At 43.4% G+C, this 23,189-nt stretch overlaps 2 protein-coding genes across 6 annotated transcripts in view; one reads left to right on the plus strand and one right to left on the minus strand.

Moving 5' to 3' along the window:
• Nucleotides 1-5,608, minus strand: part of LOC110526785 (protein FAM193B) — a 35,830-nt gene extending 30,222 nt beyond the window's left edge. Inside the window, exons 1-2 of one of the 4 annotated variants that reach the window (XM_036970041.1) lie at nt 5,296-5,608; nt 3,467-3,745 (exon numbers count right to left, since the gene is read on the minus strand). In XM_036970041.1, the coding sequence (XP_036825936.1) occupies nt 3,467-3,745; nt 5,296-5,442 (426 nt within the window). In that variant the 5' untranslated portion in view covers nt 5,443-5,608. Of the gene's footprint in view, nt 1-1,584; nt 1,608-2,102; nt 2,469-3,108; nt 3,385-3,466; nt 3,746-5,295 lie in introns of those variants that run through there. The other 3 variants (XM_036970043.1, XM_036970042.1, XM_036970044.1) reach the window with 3 other exon arrangements.
• Nucleotides 5,609-9,764: 4,156 nt separating this feature from the next.
• The window catches only part of mxd3 (MAX dimerization protein 3), a 39,606-nt gene continuing 26,181 nt past the window's right edge, over nt 9,765-23,189 (plus strand). The window contains exons 1-2 of one of the 2 annotated variants that reach the window (XM_036970496.1): nt 9,838-9,956; nt 13,952-14,054. In XM_036970496.1, the coding sequence (XP_036826391.1) occupies nt 14,012-14,054 (43 nt within the window). In that variant the 5' untranslated portion in view covers nt 9,838-9,956; nt 13,952-14,011. Of the gene's footprint in view, nt 9,957-13,951; nt 14,055-23,189 lie in introns of both variants that reach the window. The other variant, XM_036970495.1, reaches the window with a different exon arrangement.

Below are 23,189 nucleotides of genomic sequence, written 5' to 3' on the forward strand. Positions count from 1 at the left end.
CACAAGAGCATTAGTGAGGTTGGGCACTGATGTTAGGCGATTAGGCCTGGCTCTCAGTCGGCGCTCCAATTCATCCCAAAGCTTTTTGATGGGGTTGAGGTCAGGGTTCTGTGCAGGCCAGTCAAGTTCTTACACACCGATCTCGACAAACCATTACTGTATGGACCTCGCTTTGTGCACGGGGGCATTGTCATGCTGAAACAGGAAAGGGCCTGACCCCCAATTGGTGGAGGGATTCATCACTCCAGAGAACACCTTTCCACTGCTCCAGAGTCCAATGGCGGCAAGCTTTACACCACTCCAGCTGACGCTTGGCGTTGTGCATGGTGGTGATCTTTGTGTGCTGCCAACCAACAGTTCTTGTGCTGACGTTGCTTCCAGAGGCCGTTTGGAACTCGGTAGTGAGGGTTGCTTCCAGAGGCCGTTTGGAACTCGGTAGTGAGGGTTGCTTCCAGAGGCCGTTTGGAACTCGGTAGTGAGGGTTGCAACCCGAGAACAGATGATTTTTAATGCGCTACAGCACATTCAGCACATGTGCATTGCATTTACATACGTAAAGTGTTTATGTAAAAACGCCTCTAAGACAGAAAGTATATTTTCTCAAGAATCCACATGAATAACACTACCTCAGTGCCTCAGTGCTTGTGAAGAGAGAAGCACAAGTCTGACAGAGAACAAACAGCTTCCAAAGAGACAGGATTCTTAGATGTGGTATTCATTTAGCCATGCAGAATGGAGCACTGTAACACCACAAACAGCCACACGATAGCAGTACTGACACTGCCTGTATCCATCCACAGTACCGACACTTACCGGTGCAGGTGTCTCCTGGGCACTCAGTCTCTCCTCCTCCTCTCCCTCCCTCTCTTACCGGTGCAGGCGTCTCCTGGGCACTCAGTCTCTCCTCCTCCTCTCCCTCCCTCTCTTACCGGTGCAGGCGTCTCCTGGGCACTCAGTCTCTCCTCCTCCTCCTCCCTCTCTTACCGGTGCAGGCGTCTCCTGGGCACTCAGTCTCTCCTCCTCCTCTCCCTCCCTCCCTCTCTTACCGGTGCAGGCGTCTCCTGGGCACTCAGTCTCTCCTCCTCCTCTCCCTCCCTCCCTCTCTTACCGGTGCAGGCGTCTCCTGGGCACTCAGTCTCTCCTCCTCCTCTCCCTCCCTCCCTCTCTTACCGGTGCAGGCGTCTCCTGGGCACTCAGTCTCTCCTCCTCCTCCTCCTCCCTCTCTTACCGGTGCAGGCGTCTCCTGGGCACTCAGTCTCTCCTCCTCCCTCTCTTACCGGTGCAGGCGTCTCCTGGGCACTCAGTCTCTCCTCCTCCTCCTCTCCCTCCCTCCCTCTCTTACCGGTGCAGGCGTCTCCTGGGCACTCAGTCTCTCCTCCTCCCTCTCTTACCGGTGCAGGTGTCTCCTGGGCACTCAGTCTCTTCTTCTTCTCCTCCTCTCCCTCCCTCCCTCTCTCTCTCTCTTACCAGTGCAGGTGTCTCCTGGGCACTCCGTCTCTCCTCCTCCCTCTCCCTCCCTCTCTTACCGGTGCAGCCGTTTCCTCTGCACTCAGTCTCTCCTCCTCCTCTCCATCCCCCTCTTACCGGTGCAGCCGTGTCCTGTGCACTCAGTCTCTCCTCCTCCTCCCTTCCTCCTCCTCCTCTCCATCCCCCTCTTACCGGTGCAGCCGTGTCCTGTGCGCTCTGTCTCTCCTCCTCCTCCTCCCTACCTCCTCCTCCTCCTCTCCATCCCCCTCTTACCGGTGCAGCCGTTTCCTGGGCACTCAGTCTCTCCTCCTCCCTCTCTTACTGGTGCAGGTGTCTCCTGGGCACTCCCGTCTCTCCTTCTCCCTTCCTCCTCCTTCCTTCCTCCTCCTCCTCCTCCTCTCCATCCCTCTCTTACCGGTGCAGGTATCTCCTGGGCACTCCCGTCTCTCCTCCTCCTCCTCTCCCTCCCTCCCTCTCTTACTGGTGCAGGTGTCTCCTGGGCACTCAGTCTCTCCTCCTCCTCCTCTCCCTCCCTCTCTTACCGGTGCAGCCGTTTCCTGTGCACTCCCGTCTCTCCTTCTCCCTTCCTCCTCCTTCCTTCCTCCTCCTCCTCCTCCTCTCCACCCCCCTCTTACCGGTGCAGGTGTCTCCTGGGCACTCCCGTCTCTCCTCCCCCTCCCACCGGTGCAGGTGTCTCCTGGGCACTCCCGTCTCTCCTCCCCCTCCCACCGGTGCAGGTGTCTCCTGGGCACTTCCGTCTCTCCTCCTCCTCCCCCTCCCACCGGTGCAGGTGTCTCCTGGGCACTCCCGTCTCTCCTCCTCCTCTCCATCCCCCTCTTACCGGTGCAGGTGTCTCCTGGGCACTCCCGTCTCTCCTCCTCCTCCCACCGGTGCAGGTGTCTCCTGGGCACTCCCGTCTCTCCTTCTCCCTTCCTCCTCCTTCCTTCCTCCTCCTCTCCCTCCCTCTCTTACCGGTGCAGGTGTCTCCTGGGCACTCCCGTCTCTCCTCCTCCTCCCCCTGGTGCAGGTGTCTCCTGGGCACTCCCGTCTCTTCCCCTCCTCCTCTCCATCCCCCTCTTACCGGTGCAGGTGTCTCCTGGGCACTCCCGTCTCTCCTCCTCCTCTCCATCCCCCTCTTACCGGTGCAGGTGTCTCCTGGGCACTCCCGTCTTTCCTTCTCCCTTCCTCCTCCTTCCTTCCTCCTCCTCCTCCTCCTCTCCCTCCCTCTCTTACCGGTGCAGGTGTCTCCTGGGCACTCCCGTCTCTCCTCCTCCTCCCACCGGTGCAGGTGTCTCCTGGGCACTCCCGTCTCTCCCCCTCCTCCTCTCCATCCCCCTCTTACCGGTGCAGGTGTCTCCTGGGCACTCCCGTCTCTCCTCCTCCTCTCCATCCCCGTCTTACCGGTGCAGGTGTCTCCTGGGCACTCCCGTCTCTCCTTCTCCCTTCCTCCTCCTTCCTTCCTCCTCCTCCTCTCCATCCCCCTCTTACCGGTGCAGCCGTTTCCTGTGCGCTCCGTCTCTCCTCCTCCTCCTCCCTACCTCCTCCTCCTCCTCTCCATCCTCCTCTTACCGGTGCAGCCGTTTCCTGTGCGCTCCGTCTCTCCTCCCTACCTCTTCCTCCTCCTCTCCATCCCCCTCTTACCGGTGCAGCCGTGTCCTGTGCGCTCCGTCTCTCCTCCTCCTCCTCCCTACCTCTTCCTCCTCCTCTCAATCCCCCTATTACCGGTGCAGCCATTTCCTGTGCGCTCCGTCTCTCCTCCTCCTCTCCATCCCCCTCTTACCGGTGCAGCCGTTTCCTGTGCGCTCCGTCTCTCCTCCTCCTCCCTTCCTCCTCCTCCTCTCCATCTCCCTCTTACCGGTGCAGCCGTGTCCTGTGCGCTCCGTCTCTCCTCCTCCCTACCTCCTCCTCCTCTCCATCCCCCTCTTACCGGTGAAGCCGTTTCCTGTGCGCTCCGTCTCTCCTCCCTACCTCCTCCTCCTCCTCTCCATCCCCATCTTACCGGTGCAGCCGTGTCCTGTGCGCTCCGTCTCTCCTCCTCCTCAACGCTCTTCCGACAGCTCTGGCAGATCCAGAGCGGCACCTCTCCCAGTAGAGACTGACTCAGCGAAGGCACGGTGTCGGACAGCTTCTGGCCCGGCACCTCTCTGAGCAGGGCCTGGGACAGGGCTGGGACAGCGTCAGCTAGCTTCGCCCCGTGGCCCCCAGGCAGACCGTTGGCAGAGCTCGCCCCCCAGTCCTTAAACTCACGGTGACACAGGAGGCAGCAGGTGTGCATTGGCTGGGGGAGAGCGACAGAGAGGTGAGCCAGTGACATTAGGAATGCAGTGGTGAGGAGAGAGAGGTCAAGGTGAAGGTGAAGGACAGGTGGAAGATGGGAGGAGAAGAGAGGAGGATGGGGAGGAGAAGAGATGAGAAGAAGAGAGGAGGAGGATGGGGAGGAGAAGAGAGGAGGAGGAGAAAAACTAGGAGAATAGAGAAAAGGGGAGGATGGAAGAGGGTTGGAGGAGAGCAGAGAGGAGGATGTTTTAGGTCAAGATCAGGGGTGGAGGAGAAAATGGGGTCTGAGGAGAGGTGGATGTTAGTGAGATTGACATGGAGCATGATTGAAGTTGTCCTCTGGACACTGATCTAAGGTCAGGTTTTTAACACAGAGATTAGAATTTCACGAGTAAGATCTGACCATGTTGACAATGATCACAACAATATTTGTATTGCAAAGAGGAAGTAAAAGTTGCCCGTGGAGCCAGCTTGGCACATGTAGTGGTTTCTTAGAACAAACAGTGGCTAAAATGTAGTGATTTCATGTGTCCCATGTCCACACTAGCTAGTGGTCTGCTGGTACAGTGAGCTTCGTTTACTACCACAATACCCCATTCACCTACAAGGCCGTCCATGTAATGTTTCGGTAAAAACTTCGAGGCGTGCATATATGACACTTGAGATGTGCAGCGAAAATGCTAACTTAACTAAAGCAAAGCCATGCAATGGTGCTAGTCAAACGTTAACACTATTTACAGCTAAAGTTAGTCAGAAGACTACCCCCTCGGGGATGTGGTTTGTTAGTCAACGATCTAGCACGTGTAGTTACAGCACCGGCGCATAGTATATACGGTGTACTAGCTGCCATAGCATGTCAGTAAACTTTCCATATGGGGCGGCAGGGTAGCCTAGTGGATAGAGCGTTGGACTAGTAACCGGAAGGTTGCAAGTTCAAATCCCCGAGCTGACAAGGTACAAATCTGTCTTTCTGCCCCTGAACAGGCAGGCAGAAACTGTTCCTAGGCCATCATTGAAAATAAGAATTTGATCTTAACTGACTTGCCTAGTAAAATAAAGGTAAAAAAAATATCGCCGTGAGCCTAGGAGCTAACAAACTAGACAGAATTTTAACAGCAACATTTTACCTTGGCAGACGCCAATGTCAATGTCAATCTAACTAACGTTACTACCATTAAAATGCTGGTGGTATATCTTTAACTAACTAGCCTAGTTGACTAAAACTAATGTGAATGTGTGTATTTGATGGCTTGCACAATTTACAACGCTGGCTAAGTTGTAATGATTTATTAAAGCGAGTGGAGCGGACTATTACTCCGCCTCGACCAGATTTGTAAATGAACAACAACAACAAAAAATACACAAAAAATACAATCCCTGGAGCACTAGTTAGTTATGCAACTTAGCTAGAATCACCAATCAACCACCCAAACACAGAAGGAATTAACGTTAGCAGAAATACAAGGAATGACCCTAAATGATTAGTAGGTTAGTTACCCTCTTTAGTTAGCCCACTAATTATTTGTATTTATTGCGGTTAGCTAACGTTACCTGGTTCGCCCTGGCCGCCAGTCTATCCAGCCCTGCATCCCCGCCAGCTGCATCTCCGGGAGAGACGGGGCTCTTCGATATGCTCTGTTGTCCGGACACCAGCTCCTTGCTCCCGACTCCTTGTTGTTTGCTTTTCTTCCTCGCCATCACGCAGATCTCGGATATATCCTTTGGTCAAGGTAGCACTAGTTTAGAGGTGTTAAAAAGCACGGTTTCGATTTGTTCTAGGATCACAAATGGTCACCCTATCTTCTCCAGTCAAGACAACAGTCAATATGGCGGAGCGCTGCCACACTCTGGGGGTTCATAGGTCAAAGATAGTGCTGGCAAAATGGCTTCACCGTGATGAAGCTAAGCAGTCGCCATGTTGAGTGAGGGCAACCGTTCCAAGGTAAATCACACAGCATAACGTTTTGTAAAAAAGTAAATAAAATAAACATCTCTGATTTACAGGCTACAAATTGGTGCATTTCACATCTTGCATTTATTGGCATTATTAATATTATATATATTATATAATGATAATAGTCTATCTATGACTGGCTACCACACCATTCAACATCATGCTATTACACACAGCGTGGTGTTACTACACACAGCGTGGTGTTATTACACACAGCGTGGTGGTATTACACACAGCGTGGTGGTATTACACACTGCGTGGTGGTATTACACACAGCGTGGTGTTATTACACACAGCGTCGTGGTGGTGGTATTACACACATATTATATGACTTGCATTATATGTCTAAGAGCTCTAAATGGTGTCTAAGATCTAAATGTAAACGAACAAATAACATCATGTTGATTGATGCAGCCATTTCCACATGCTGTTCAATATTCCATATTACAGTGTAATCTTGTGAAATGTTCAAACCAGAGAGTTGGGACCATGTCTATGTTCCCTGGATCCTATGTTCCCTGGACCCTATGTTCCCTGGGCCCTATATTTCCTGGGACCTATGTTCCCTCAGCTCTATGTTTCCTGGGCCCTATGTTCCCTCAGCTCTATGTTTCCTGGCCCTATGTTCCCTCAGCTCTATGTTCCCTGGGCCCTATGTTCCCTGGACCCAATGTTTCCTGGGCCCTATGTTCCCTGGACCCTATGTTCCCTTGGCCCTATGTTCCCTGGGCCCTATGTTCCATGGGCCCTATGTTTCCTGGGCCCTATGTTTCCTGGGCCCTATGTTCCCTGGACCCTATGTTCCCTGGGCCCTATGTTCCCTGGGCCCTATGTTTCCTGGGCCCTATGTTCCCTGGAACATAGGCCTGAGGGAACATAGGGCCCAGGGAACGTAGAGCTGAGGGAACATTGATTGAGGGAACATAGGGCGGAGGGAAGATATTGCTGAGGGAACAGGGCTGAGGGAAGATAGGGCTGAGGGGAATATTTCAAGTTCCTTGGTGTCCACATCACCAACAAACTATCATGGTCCAAACATACCAAGACAGTTGTGAAGAGGGCACGACAACACCTTTTCTCCCTCAGGAGACTGAAAAGATTTGGCATGGGTCCTCAGATCCTCAAAATGTTCTACAGCTGCACCATCTAGAGCATTTCATCACCACCTGGTATGGCAACTGCTCGGCATCTGACCCTAAGGCGCGACAGAGGGTAGTGCGTACGGCCCAGTACATGACTGGGGACAAGCTTCCTGCCATCTAGGACCTATATACTAGGCGGTGTCAGAGGAAGGCCCAAACAATTGTCAAAGACTCTAGTTACCCAAGTCATAAACTGTTCTCTCTGCTTCTGCACGGTAAGCTGTACCGGAGCGCCAAGTCTAGGACCAAGAGGTTCCTTAACAGCTGCGGAACAATTTATCAAATGGCCACCCGGACTATTTACATTGATCCCCCCCCCCCCCACCCCCCCCCTTTGTTTTTACACTGCTGCTACTCGCTTATTATCTATGCGTAGTCACTTTACAAACTACCTCGACTAACCTGTACCCCCCCGCATGTTGACTCTGTACCGGTATATGTGTATATAGCCTCATTATTGTTATGTAGTTTTCTTGTGTTACTTTTGGATTTGATTAGATTTTTTTTTACTTTACCTTATTAAGTTAAGTAAATATTTTCTTAACTCTATTTCTTGAACTGCATTGTTCGTTAAGGGCTCGTAAATACGAACATAGAGTTGAGGGAACATAGGGCTGAGGGAACATACTGTAGGGCTGAGGGAACATAGGGCTGAGGGAACATAGGGCTGAGGGAACATACTGTAGGGCTGAGGGAACATAGGGCTGAGGGAACGTAGGGCTGAGAGAACATACTGTAGGGCTGAGGGAACATAGGGCTGAGGGAACATAGGGCTGAGGGAACATAGGGCTGGGGGAACATAGAGCTGAGGGAACATAGAGCTGAGGGAACATAGGGCTGAGGGAACATACTGTAGGGCTGAGGGAACATAGGGCTGAGGGAACATAGGGCTGAGGGAACATAGAGCTGAGGGAACATAGGGCTGAGGGAACATACTGTAGGGCTGAGGGAACATAGGGCTGAGGGAACATAGAGCTGAGGGAACATAGAGCTGAGGGAACATAGAGCTGAGGGAACATAGGGCTGAGGGAACATAGGGCTGAGGGAACATAGGGCTGAGGGAACATAGTGCTGAGGGAACATAGAGCTGGGGGAACATAGGGCTGAGGGAACATATAGCTGAGGGAACATAGGGCTGAGGGAACATAGGGCTGAGGGAACATAGGGCTGAGGGAACATACTGTAGAGCTGAGGGAACATAGGGCTGAGGGAACATAGGGCTGAGGGAACATAGGGCTGAGGGATCATAGAGCTGAGGGAACATACTGTAGGGCTGAGGGAACATAGGGCTGAGGGAACATATTGTAGGGCTGAGGGAACATAGGGCTGAGGGAACATAGGGCTGAGGGAACATACTGTAGGGCTGAGGGAACATAGGGCTGAGGGAACATAGGGCTGAGGGAACATAGGGCTGAGGGAACATACTGTAGGGCTGGATGAACATAGGGCTGAGGGAACATGAGGGAACATAGGGCTGAGGGATCATAGAGCTGAGGGAACATACTGTAGGGCTGAGGGAACATAGGGCTGAGGGAACATAGGGCCCAGGAAACATAGAGCTGAGGGAACATAGGGCTGAGGGAACATAGTGCTGAGGGAACATAGGGCTGAGGGAACATACTGTAGGGCTGAGGGAATATAGAGCTGAGGGAACATATAGCTCAGGGAACATAGAGCTGACGGAACATACTGTAGGGCTGAGGGAATATAGAGCTGAGGGAACATACTGTAGGGCTGAGGGAACATAGAGCTTAGGGAACATACTGTAGAGCTGAGGGAACATAGAGCTGAGGGAACATACTGTAGAGCTGAGGGAACATAGAGCTGAGAGAACATAGAGCTGAGGGAACTTAGGTCTGAGGGAACATACTGTAGGGCTGAGGGAACATAGGGCTGAGGGAACATAGAGCTGAGGGAACATACTGTAGGGCTGATGGAACATACTGTAGGGCTGAGGGAACATAGGGCTGAGGGAACATAGGGCTGAAGGAACATACTGTAGGGCTGAGGGAACATAGGGCTGAGGGAACATACTGTAGGGCTGAGGGAACATAGGGCTGAGGGAACATAGAGCTGAGGGAACATACTGTAGGGCTGAGGGAACATACTGTAGGGCTGAGGGAACATAGGGCTGAGGGAACATACTGTAGGGCTGAGGGAACATAGGGCTGAGGGAACATAGGGCTGAGGGAACATACTGTAGGGCTGAGGGAACATAGGGCTGAGGGAACATACTGTAGGGCTGAGGGAACATAGGGCTGAGGGAACATAGGGCTGAGGGAACATAGGGCTGAGGGAACATACTGTAGGGCTGAGGGAATATAGGGCTGAGGGAACATAGGGCTGAGGGAACATAGGGTGGACCTAAAGGTCATACAATTTTGCATTTTCAGAACATTTTGTAGCAGGCTATTGAATTCGGTGTACAATGAAATAGTTTGTATTGTCTTTGCAATAATGCACAGTTGTGTGTGTCCTTTTGGACGACCATGGAAGCCCCAGATGAGGGTTCCCCAACTGAAACGAGTTGACGATCCCTGCCCTAGACTATTGTGGAATGATTATAAATATACAGACACAATCCTCTTGAACACCAAAACAGAAGACAAAACGACTGACGGCATAATAACTTCTCAATTTAAGTTGTTTTCAGTTTCAACGTACTTGGAGGTACGTCTCAGTATAAAAAAATATATAAATAAAAACAGTGAAAACCTATTTTTTTAGATGTCAATACAACAGGTTCTGGATTTAAACAAAAATATAACCGTTTATTAAGGTCATATTTCGAGAAAATGTGTCGATCTGTTGTTCTGTTCTATTATTAGGCTGTTCATATTTCAAAGTGAAAATCGCGCGCTCTCGGACGGAGGCGGCTGGAAAACAAGGGAGCGGTAGTCTGGGAGGCGGCGGACTGACGTCAATCACGTCGTCAGAGAAGGTGATTCCTCACTGAAGTGCAGAAGACCAAGCACATACTACTGCAGCACTCTGTCGTTGAGATACATTTTGATTGCTATATTTACCTATATTTCAACTATTTACAATGGACGCGAACACTTGCAACATTCAGGTTCTTCTGCAAGCTGCTGAGTTCTTGGAGAGAAGAGAACGAGGTAACGTAAGGTTTCTGTTCTGTTCTGTCTGTCAACTTCACTTGTCAACCAGCTGGGGCACAATAACGAAATGTACACAAATAGCGAATATCTATTAATTAACTGCAAATATCTGACATAGATTGTGCATGTTACGGTTAAGACCGTTACTATTCAGTAATAACTCGATGCAGTAAGCAGTTAAGGGAGCCTGGGTTTAATGCGGCGCTTCATATCTGACTCTGTGACCTAGATACGGGACTCATCGTTGTACACAAAGGCGCCAAGTCTGGAGCGGTTTGAAAATAAAGCCAGAGCAGCGAATGTATGAATGACAATGAATGAACCAATACAGATTTTGCAATTCCAGCAGTTGTTCTTTGTAGCCAACTGGCACGAATAACCAAAATAGCCCATATTGATGTACTGTGATACAATTGGGTGATCGCGCCAAAACCCCCGAAAAAAACCAAACGTCAGCAGCATCTGTGTCTGACACTTGGATGGAAGAATAGAACAGACGACACCCGGCTTTCTTTCTTCTGCACAATAGCCAGCCGCATAAAATTGATCTCTGTGTTTGCAATCACAGCTATTTCCTCACTTTACCTCTTTAGTGAGTGTTGTTCAATATCCCATGTAGCGGTTAAGTTCTGGGGACTCGTGTATATTTGTCATCTGAAACATCCTACAGTTTGCAGTGCCTTCAGAAAGTATGCAATGCCCCTTGACCTATTCCACATTTTGTTGTGTTGCAGCCTTGAATTCTAAATGGCTAAAAACAATTATTTCACCCATCTACACACAATACCCCATAATGAAAAAGTCTAAACATTTAGAAATGTTAGCAAATTTATTGAAAATTAAATACGGAAATATCTATTAGCTGTAGACTAGTTGTCTAGTGATATTATTGGTGTCTAGCTGTAGACTAGTTGTCTAGTGATATTATTGGTGTCTAGCTGTAGACTAGTTGTCTAGAGATATTATTGGTGTCTAGCTGTAGACTAGTTGTCTAGTGATATTATTGGTGTCTAGCTGTAGACTAGTTGTCTAGAGATATTATTGGTGTCTAGCTGTAGGCTAGTTGTCTAGTGATATTATTGGTGTCTAGCTGTAGACTAGTTGTCTAGTGATATTGATGTCTAGCTGTAGGCTAGTTGTCTAGTGATATTGGTGTCTAGCTGTAGACTAGTTGTCTAGTGATATTGATGTCTAGCTGTAGGCTAGTTGTCTAGTGATATTGGTGTCTAGCTGTAGACTAGTTGTCTAGTGATATTGATGTCTAGCTGTAGGCTAGTTGTCTAGTGATATTGGTGTCTAGCTGTAGGCTAGTTGTCTAGTGATATTGGTGTCTAGCTGTAGGCTAATATCAGTGATGTTGTTGACCATCATCAGCTGATCCAGGAAATAAAACAAATACTAATAGTGTAACGGTTCTCTTGTTGTGGAGTAGAGGCGGACCAAAACGCAGCGTGGTGGTTGTTCATTGTAGTTTAATGAAGACACTATACATGAACAAACTAACGAAAACAAGAAACGTGAGAACTCAAAACAGCCCAATCTGGTGTAAACACAAAGACAGGAACAATCACCCACAAACACACAGTGAAACCCAGGCTACCTAAATATGGTTCCCAATCAGAGACAATGACGAACACCTGCCTCTGATTGAGAACCATATCAGGCCGAACATAGAACTAGACCAAAACATAGAAAAACAAACATAAACTGCCCACCCAACTCACGCCCTGACCATACTAAATAAATACAAAAACAAAGGAAATAGAGGTCAGAACGTGACAGTACCCCCCCCCAAAGGTGCGGACTCCGGCCGCAAAACCTTGACCTATAGGGGAGGGTCTGGGTGGGCGTCTGTCCGCGGTGGCGGCTCTGGCGCGGGACGCGGACCCCACTTTGCCATTGTCTCAGTCCGCCTTATTGTCCGCCTCCGTGGCTTACTCACCATGCCCACCCCTCTCAATGACCCCACTGGACAGAGGGGCTGCTTGGGACAGAGGGGCAGCTTCTCGGGACAGAGGGACAGCTGCTCGGGACAGAGGGACAGCTGCTCGGGACAGAGGGACAGCTGCTCGGGACAGAGGGACAGCTGCTCGGGACAGAGGGACAGCTGCTCGGGGCGGAGGGACAGCTGCTCCGGGCGGAGGGACAGCTGCTCGGGACAGAGAGACAGCTGCTCGGGACAGAGAGACAGCTGCTCGGGACAGAGAGACAGCTGCTCGGGACAGAGAGACAGCTGCTCTGGGCAGAGGGGCTCCGGCAGCGGCGCCGGACAGGCGGGAGGCTCCGGCAGCGGCGCCGGACAGGCGGGAGGCTCCGGCAGAGGCGCCGGACAGGCGGGAGGCTCCGGCAGAGGCGCCGGACAGGCGGGAGGCTCCGGCAGAGGCGCCGGACAGGCGGGAGGCTCCGGCAGAGGCGCCGGACAGGCGGGAGGCTCCGGCAGAGGCGCCGGACAGGCGGGAGGCTCCGGCAGAGGCGCCGGACAGGCGGGAGGCTCCGGCAGAGGCGCCGGACAGGCGGGAGGCTCCGGCAGAGGCGGCTCCGGCAGAGGCGCCGGACAGGCGGGAGGCTCCGGCAGAGGCGCCGGACAGGCGGGAGGCTCCGGCAGAGGCGCCGGACAGGCGGGAGGCTCCGGCAGAGCTGGAGAGGAGGAAGGCTCTGGACGGATGGGCCGGAGAGACAGCCTGGTACGGGGAGCTGCCACCGGAGGGCTGGGGTGTGGAGGTGGTGACGGATAGACCGGGCCGTGCAGGCGCACTGGAGCTCTTGAGCACCGAGCCTGCCCAACCTTACCCGGTTGAATGGTCCCGGTCGCCCTGCCAGTGCGGCGAGGTGGAATAGCCCGCATTGGGCTATGCAGGCGAACCGGGGACACCGTGCGCAAGGCTGGTGCCATGTAAGCCGGCCCAAGGAGACGCACTGGAGACCAGATGCGTAGAGCCGGCTTCATGGCACTTGGCTCGATGCCCACTCTAGCCCGGCCGATACGCGGAGCTGGAATGTACCGCACCGGGCTGTGCACCCGCACTGGGGACACCGTGCGCTCCACAGCATAACACGGTGCCTGCCCGGTCTCTCCAGCCCCCCGGTAACCACAGGAAGTTGGCTCAGGTCTCCTACCTGGCGTAGCCATACTCCCTGTTAGCCCCCCCCCAAGAAATTTTTGGGGCTGACTCCCGGGCCTCCATCCACGACGCCGCGCTGCCTCCTCATACCAGCGCCTCTCCGCTTTCGCCGCCTCCAGTTCTTCTTTGGGACGGCGATATTCTCCTGGCTGAGCCCAGGGTCCTCTTCCGTCTAATTCCTCCTCCCATGTCCATACCTCCTCGCGCTGCTCCTGCTGCTGCTTTTTCCGTTGCCCATTACCACACCGCTTGGTCCTGTTGTGGTGGGTGATTCTGTAACGGTTCTCTTGTTGTGGAGTAGAGGCGGACCAAAACGCAGCGTGGTGGTTGTTCATTGTAGTTTAATGAAGACACTATACATGAACAAACTAACGAAAACAAGAAACGTGAGAACTCAAAACAGCCCAATCTGGTGTAAACACAAAGACAGGAACAATCACCCACAAACACACAGTGAAACCCAGGCTACCTAAATATGGTTCCCAATCAGAGACAATGACGAACACCTGCCTCTGATTGAGAACCATATCAGGCCGAACATAGAACTAGACCAAAACATAGAAAAACAAACATAAACTGCCCACCCAACTCACGCCCTGACCATACTAAAGAAATACAAAAACAAAGGAAATAGAGGTCAGAACGTGACAAATAGAAAACAAAAAAAGTTAAATAAGTGAACTACTTCTTGTGGCCACGGATTTCACAGAGAACACCAATACCCACGGTGCACCTGTAAAAACAATCAGCGCTCTAAACGGCTGACTGACAAAAGCAGACAGTGATAAATCAATGTATAAATCTAATGGAATAAAGGCTAAGGACAAAAACAAAGGAAGAAGAAGTACAAAGGGATATCTGTTCTTATAGGAGCTCAGCTGAGGCTGAAATTCAGCACTACTGAGGGCTGGACCATTCGTCAACAAGGAGATGGAGCCACATAGAAACACGTGGTTTAAACCAAGACACAGAGGTGGGAGGTGTTGCTTTCATTTGGAAGCTTTTATTTTCATATTCACCACTGTATTTACCACTGTAAAACATATTCACCACTAAAACATATTCACCACTAAAACATATTTACCACTAAAACATATTCACCACTAAAACATATTCACCACTAAAACATATTTACCACTAAAACATATTCACCACTAAAACATATTTACCACTAAAACATATTCACCACTAAAACATATTCACCACTAAAACATATTCACCACTAAAACATATTCACCACTAAAACATATTTACCACTGTAAAACATATTCACCACTAAAACATATTCACCACTAAAACATATTCACCACTAAAACATATTCACCACTAAAACATATTTACCACTGTATTTACCACTGTAAAACATATTCACCACTAAAACATATTTACCACTGTATTTACCACTGTAAAACATATTCACCACTAAAACATATTCACCACTGTATTTACCACTGTAAAACATATTCACCACTAAAACATATTTACCACTAAAACATATTCACCACTAAAACATATTCACCACTAAAACATATTCACCACTGTAAAACATATTCACCACTAAAACATATTTACCACTAAAACATATTTACCACTGTATTTACCACTGTAAAACATATTCACCACTAAAACATATTTACCACTGTATTTACCACTGTAAAACATATTCACCACTGTATTTACCACTGTAAAACATATTCACCACTGTTAAACATATTCACCACTAAAACATATTCACCACTGTATTTACCACTGTAAAACATCTTCACCACTGTATTTACCACTGTAAAACATATTCACCACTAAAACATATTCACCACTGTATTTACCACTGTAAAACATATTCACCACTAAAACATATTCACCACTAAAACATATTCACCACTAAAACATATTCACCACTGTATTTACCACTGTAAAACATATTCACCACTAAAACATATTCACCACTAAAACATATTCACCACTAAAACATATTCACCACTAAAACATATTTACCACTGTAAAACATATTTACCACTAAAACATATTCACCACTAAAACATATTCACCACTAAAACATATTCACCACTAAAACATATTCACCACTAAAACATATTCACCACTAAAACATATTCACCACTGTAAAACATATTCACCACTAAAACATATTTACCACTAAAACATATTTACCACTGTATTTACCACTGTAAAACATATTCACCACTAAAACATATTTACCACTGTATTTACCACTGTAAAACATATTCACCACTAAAACATATTCACCACTGTATTTACCACTGTAAAACATATTCACCACTAAAACATATTTACCACTAAAACATATTCACCACTAAAACATATTCACCACTGTTAAACATATTCACCACTAAAACATATTCACCACTGTATTTACCACTGTAAAACATATTCACCACTGTATTTACCACTGTAAAACATATTCACCACTAAAACATATTCACCACTGTATTTACCACTGTAAAACATATTCACCACTAAAACATATTCACCACTAAAACATATTCACCACTAAAACATATTCACCACTGTATTTACCACTGTAAAACATATTCACCACTAAAACATATTCACCACTAAAACATATTCACCACTAAAACATATTCACCACTAAAACATATTCACCACTAAAACATATTCACCACTGTATTAACCACTGTAAAACATATTAACCACTAAAACATATTCACCACTGTAAAACATATTCACCACTGTATTTACCACTCTAAAACATATTCACCACTGTAAAACATATTCACCACTGTAAAACATATTCACCACTAAAACATATTCACCACTAAAACATATTCACCACTAAAACATATTCACCACTGTAAAACATATTCACCACTAAAACATATTCACCACTAAAACATATTCACCACTAAAACATATTCACCACTAAAACATATTCACCACTAAAACATATTCACCACTAAAACATATTTACCACTGTAAAACATATTAACCACTAAAACATATTCACCACTAAAACATATTCACCACTAAAACATATTCACCACTAAAACATATTTACCACTGTAAAACATATTAACCACTAAAACATATTCACCACTAAAACATATTCACCACTAAAACATATTCACCACTGTAAAACATATTCACCACTAAAACATATTCACCACTGTAAAACATATTCACCACTAAAACATATTCACCACTAAAACATATTCACCACTAAAACATATTCACCACTAAAACATATTCACCACTGTAAAACATATTCACCACTAAAACATATTCACCACTGTAAAACATATTCACCACTAAAACATATTCACCACTAAAACATATTCACCACTGGAAAACATATTCACCACTGTAAAACATATTCACCACTAAAACATATTCACCACTAAAACATATTCACCACTGTAAAACATATTCACCACTGGAAAACATATTCACCACTGTAAAACATATTCACCACTAAAACATATTCACCACTAAAACATATTCACCACTGTAAAACATATTCACCACTAAAACATATTCACCACTAAAACATATTCACCACTGTAAAACATATTCACCACTGGAAAACATATTTAACACTAAAACATATTCACCACTGTAAAACATATTCACCACTAAAACATATTCACCACTAAAACATATTCACCACTAAAACATATTCACCACTGTAAAACATATTCACCACTAAAACATATTCACCACTAAAACATATTCACCACTGTAAAACATATTCACCACTAAAACATATTCACCACTGTAAAACATATTCACCACTAAAACATATTCACCACTAAAACATATTCACCACTGGAAAACATATTCACCACTGTAAAACATATTCACCACTAAAACATATTCACCACTAAAACATATTCACCACTGTAAAACATATTCACCACTGGAAAACATATTCACCACTGTAAAACATATTCACCACTAAAACATATTCACCACTAAAACATATTCACCACTGTAAAACATATTCACCACTAAAACATATTCACCACTAAAACATATTCACCACTGTAAAACATATTCACCACTGGAAAACATATTTAACACTAAAACATATTCACCACTGTAAAACATATTCACCACTAAAACATATTCACCACTAAAACATATTCACCACTAAAACATATTCACCACTGTAAAACATATTCACCACTAAAACATATTCACCACTAAAACATATTCACCACTGTAAAACATATTCACCACTAAAACATATTCACCACTGTAAAACATATTCACCACTGTAAAACATATTCACCACTGGAAAACATATTTACCACTGTAAAACATATTCACCACTGTATTTACCACTGGAAAACATATTTACCACTGTATTTACCACTGGAAAACATATTTACCACTGTAAAACATGTTTACCCCTGTATTTACCACTGGAAAACATATTCACCACTGTATTTACCACTGTAAAACATATTCACCACTGTATTTACCACTGGAAAACATATTTACCACTGTATTTACCACTGGAAAACATATTTACCACTGGAAAACATATTTACCACTGGAAAACATATTCACCACTGTATTTACCACTGGAAAACATATTCACCACTGTATTTACCACTGTAAAACATATTCACCACTGTATTCACCACTGTAAAACATATTCACCACTGTAAAACATATTTACCACTGTATTTACCACTGGAAAACATATTTACCACTGTAAAACATATTTACCACTGTAAAACATATTTACCACTGTATTCACCACTGGAAAACATATTTACCACTGTAAAACATATTCACCACTGTAAAACATATTCACCACTGTATTTACCACTGTAAAACATATTCACCACTGTATTTACCACTGTAAAACATATTCACCACTGTATTTACCACTGTAAAACATATTTACCACTGTATTTACCACTGTAAAACATATTTACCACTGTATTCACCACTGTAAAACATATTTACCACTGTATTTACCACTGTAAAACATATTCACCACTGTAAAACATATTTACCACTGTATTTACCACTGGAAAACATATGTACCACTGTAAAACATATTTACCACTGTATTCACCACTGGTAAACATATTTACCACTGTAAAACACATTTACCACTGTAAAACATATTCACCACTGTATTTACCGCTGTAAAACATATTCACCACTGTATTTACCACTGTAAAACATATTTACCACTGTATTTACCACTGTAAAACATATTTATCACTGTATTCACCACTGTAAAACATATTTACCACTGTATACACCACTGTAAAACATATTTACCACTGTATTTACCACTGTAAAACATATTCACCACTAAAACATATTCACCACTGTAAAACATATTCACCACTGTATTTACCACTGTAAAACATATTCACCACTGTAAAACATATTCACCACTGTATTTACCACTGTAAAACATATTCACCACTGTATTTACCACTGTATTTACCACTAAAACATATTCACCACTAAAACATATTCACCACTAAAACATATTCACCACTAAAACATATTCACCACTAAAACATATTTACCACTAAAACATATTCACCACTAAAACATATTCACCACTGTTAAACATATTCACCACTAAAACATATTCACCACTGTATTTACCACTGTAAAACATATTCACCACTGTATTTACCACTGTAAAACATATTCACCACTAAAACATATTCACCACTGTATTTACCACTGTAAAACATATTCACCACTAAAACATATTCACCACTAAAACATATTCACCACTAAAACATATTCACCACTGTATTTACCACTGTAAAACATATTCACCACTAAAACATATTCACCACTAAAACATATTCACCACTAAAACATATTCACCACTAAAACATATTTACCACTGTAAAACATATTTACCACTAAAACATATTCACCACTAAAACATATTCACCACTAAAACATATTCACCACTAAAACATATTCACCACTAAAACATATTCACCACTAAAACATATTCACCACTGTAAAACATATTCACCACTAAAACATATTTACCACTAAAACATATTTACCACTGTATTTACCACTGTAAAACATATTCACCACTAAAACATATTTACCACTGTATTTACCACTGTAAAACATATTCACCACTAAAACATATTCACCACTGTATTTACCACTGTAAAACATATTCACCACTAAAACATATTTACCACTAAAACATATTCACCACTAAAACATATTCACCACTGTTAAACATATTCACCACTAAAACATATTCACCACTGTATTTACCACTGTAAAACATATTCACCACTGTATTTACCACTGTAAAACATATTCACCACTAAAACATATTCACCACTGTATTTACCACTGTAAAACATATTCACCACTAAAACATATTCACCACTAAAACATATTCACCACTAAAACATATTCACCACTGTATTTACCACTGTAAAACATATTCACCACTAAAACATATTCACCACTAAAACATATTCACCACTAAAACATATTCACCACTAAAACATATTCACCACTAAAACATATTCACCACTGTATTAACCACTGTAAAACATATTAACCACTAAAACATATTCACCACTGTAAAACATATTCACCACTGTATTTACCACTCTAAAACATATTCACCACTGTAAAACATATTCACCACTGTAAAACATATTCACCACTAAAACATATTCACCACTAAAACATATTCACCACTAAAACATATTCACCACTGTAAAACATATTCACCACTAAAACATATTCACCACTAAAACATATTCACCACTAAAACATATTCACCACTAAAACATATTCACCACTAAAACATATTTACCACTGTAAAACATATTAACCACTAAAACATATTCACCACTAAAACATATTCACCACTAAAACATATTCACCACTAAAACATATTTACCACTGTAAAACATATTAACCACTAAAACATATTCACCACTAAAACATATTCACCACTAAAACATATTCACCACTGTAAAACATATTCACCACTAAAACATATTCACCACTGTAAAACATATTCACCACTAAAACATATTCACCACTAAAACATATTCACAACTAAAACATATTCACCACTAAAACATATTCACCACTGTAAAACATATTCACCACTAAAACATATTCACCACTGTAAAACATATTCACCACTAAAACATATTCACCACTAAAACATATTCACCACTGGAAAACATATTCACCACTGTAAAACATATTCACCACTAAAACATATTCACCACTAAAACATATTCACCACTGTAAAACATATTCACCACTGGAAAACATATTCACCACTGTAAAACATATTCACCACTAAAACATATTCACCACTAAAACATATTCACCACTGTAAAACTTATTCACCACTAAAACATATTCACCACTAAAACATATTCACCACTGTAAAACATATTCACCACTGGAAAACATATTTAACACTAAAACATATTCACCACTGTAAAACATATTCACCACTAAAACATATTCACCACTAAAACATATTCACCACTAAAACATATTCACCACTGTAAAACATATTCACCACTAAAACATATTCACCACTAAAACATATTCACCACTGTAAAACATATTCACCACTAAAACATATTCACCACTGTAAAACATATTCACCACTAAAACATATTCACCACTAAAACATATTCACCACTGGAAAACATATTCACCACTGTAAAACATATTCACCACTAAAACATATTCACCACTAAAACATATTCACCACTGTAAAACATATTCACCACTGGAAAACATATTCACCACTGTAAAACATATTCACCACTAAAACATATTCACCACTAAAACATATTCACCACTGTAAAACATATTCACCACTAAAACATATTCACCACTAAAACATATTCACCACTGTAAAACATATTCACCACTGGAAAACATATTTAACACTAAAACATATTCACCACTGTAAAACATATTCACCACTAAAACATATTCACCACTAAAACATATTCACCACTAAAACATATTCACCACTAAAACATATTCACCACTAAAACATATTCACCACTGTAAAACATATTCACCACTAAAACATATTCACCACTGTAAAACATATTCACCACTGTAAAACATATTCACCACTGGAAAACATATTTACCACTGTAAAACATATTCACCACTGTAAAACATATTTAACACTGTAAAACATATTCACCACTGTAAAACATATTTACCACTGTAAAACATATTCACCACTGTATTTACCACTGGAAAACATATTTACCACTGTATTTACCACTGGAAAACATATTTACCACTGTAAAACATGTTTACCCCTGTATTTACCACTGGAAAACATATTCACCACTGTATTTACCACTGTAAAACATATTCACCACTGTATTTACCACTGGAAAACATATTTACCACTGTATTTACCACTGGAAAACATATTTACCACTGGAAAACATATTTACCACTGGAAAACATATTCACCACTGTATTTACCACTGGAAAACATATTCACCACTGTATTTACCACTGTAAAACATATTCACCACTGTATTCACCACTGTAAAACATATTCACCACTGTAAAACATATTTACCACTGTATTTACCACTGGAAAACATATTTACCACTGTAAAACATATTTACCACTGTAAAACATATTTACCACTGTATTCACCACTGGAAAACATATTTACCACTGTAAAACATATTCACCACTGTAAAACATATTCACCACTGTATTTACCACTGTAAAACATATTCACCACTGTATTTACCACTGTAAAACATATTCACCACTGTATTTACCACTGTAAAACATATTTACCACTGTATTTACCACTGTAAAACATATTTACCACTGTATTCACCACTGTAAAACATATTTACCACTGTATTTACCACTGTAAAACATATTCACCACTGTAAAACATATTTACCACTGTATTTACCACTGGAAAACATATGTACCACTGTAAAACATATTTACCACTGTATTCACCACTGGTAAACATATTTACCACTGTAAAACACATTTACCACTGTAAAACATATTCACCACTGTATTTACCGCTGTAAAACATATTCACCACTGTATTTACCACTGTAAAACATATTTACCACTGTATTTACCACTGTAAAACATATTTATCACTGTATTCACCACTGTAAAACATATTTACCACTGTATACACCACTGTAAAACATATTTACCACTGTATTTACCACTGTAAAACATATTCACCACTAAAACATATTCACCACTGTAAAACATATTCACCACTGTATTTACCACTGTAAAACATATTCACCACTGTAAAACATATTCACCACTGTATTTACCACTGTAAAACATATTCACCACTGTATTTACCACTGTATTTACCACTAAAACATATTCACCACTAAAACATATTCACCACTAAAACATATTCACCACTAAAACATATTCACCACTAAAACATATTCACCACTAAAACATATTTACCACTGTAAAACATATTCACCACTAAAACATATTCACCACTAAAACATATTCACCACTAAAACATATTCACCACTAAAACATATTTACCACTGTATTTACCACTGTAAAACATATTCACCACTAAAACATATTTACCACTGTATTTACCACTGTAAAACATATTCACCACTAAAACATATTCACCACTGTATTTACCACTGTAAAACATATTCGCCACCAAAACATATTTACCACTAAAACATATTCACCACTAAAACATATTCACCACTAAAACATATTCACCACTAAAACATATTTACCACTGTATTTACCACTGTAAAACATATTCACCACTAAAACATATTTACCACTGTATTTACCACTGTAAAACATATTCACCACTAAAACATATTCACCACTGTATTTACCACTGTAAAACATATTCACCACTAAAACATATTTACCACTAAAACATATTCACCACTGTAAAACATATTCACCACTGGAAAACATATTCACCACTGTAAAACATATTCACCACTAAAACATATTCACCACTAAAACATATTCACCACTGTAAAACATATTCACCACTAAAACATATTCACCACTAAAACATATTCACCA

The sequence above is a fragment of the Oncorhynchus mykiss genome, chromosome 31 (genome assembly GCF_013265735.2).
Source record: "Oncorhynchus mykiss isolate Arlee chromosome 31, USDA_OmykA_1.1, whole genome shotgun sequence".
Lineage (NCBI taxonomy): Eukaryota > Metazoa > Chordata > Actinopteri > Salmoniformes > Salmonidae > Oncorhynchus > Oncorhynchus mykiss.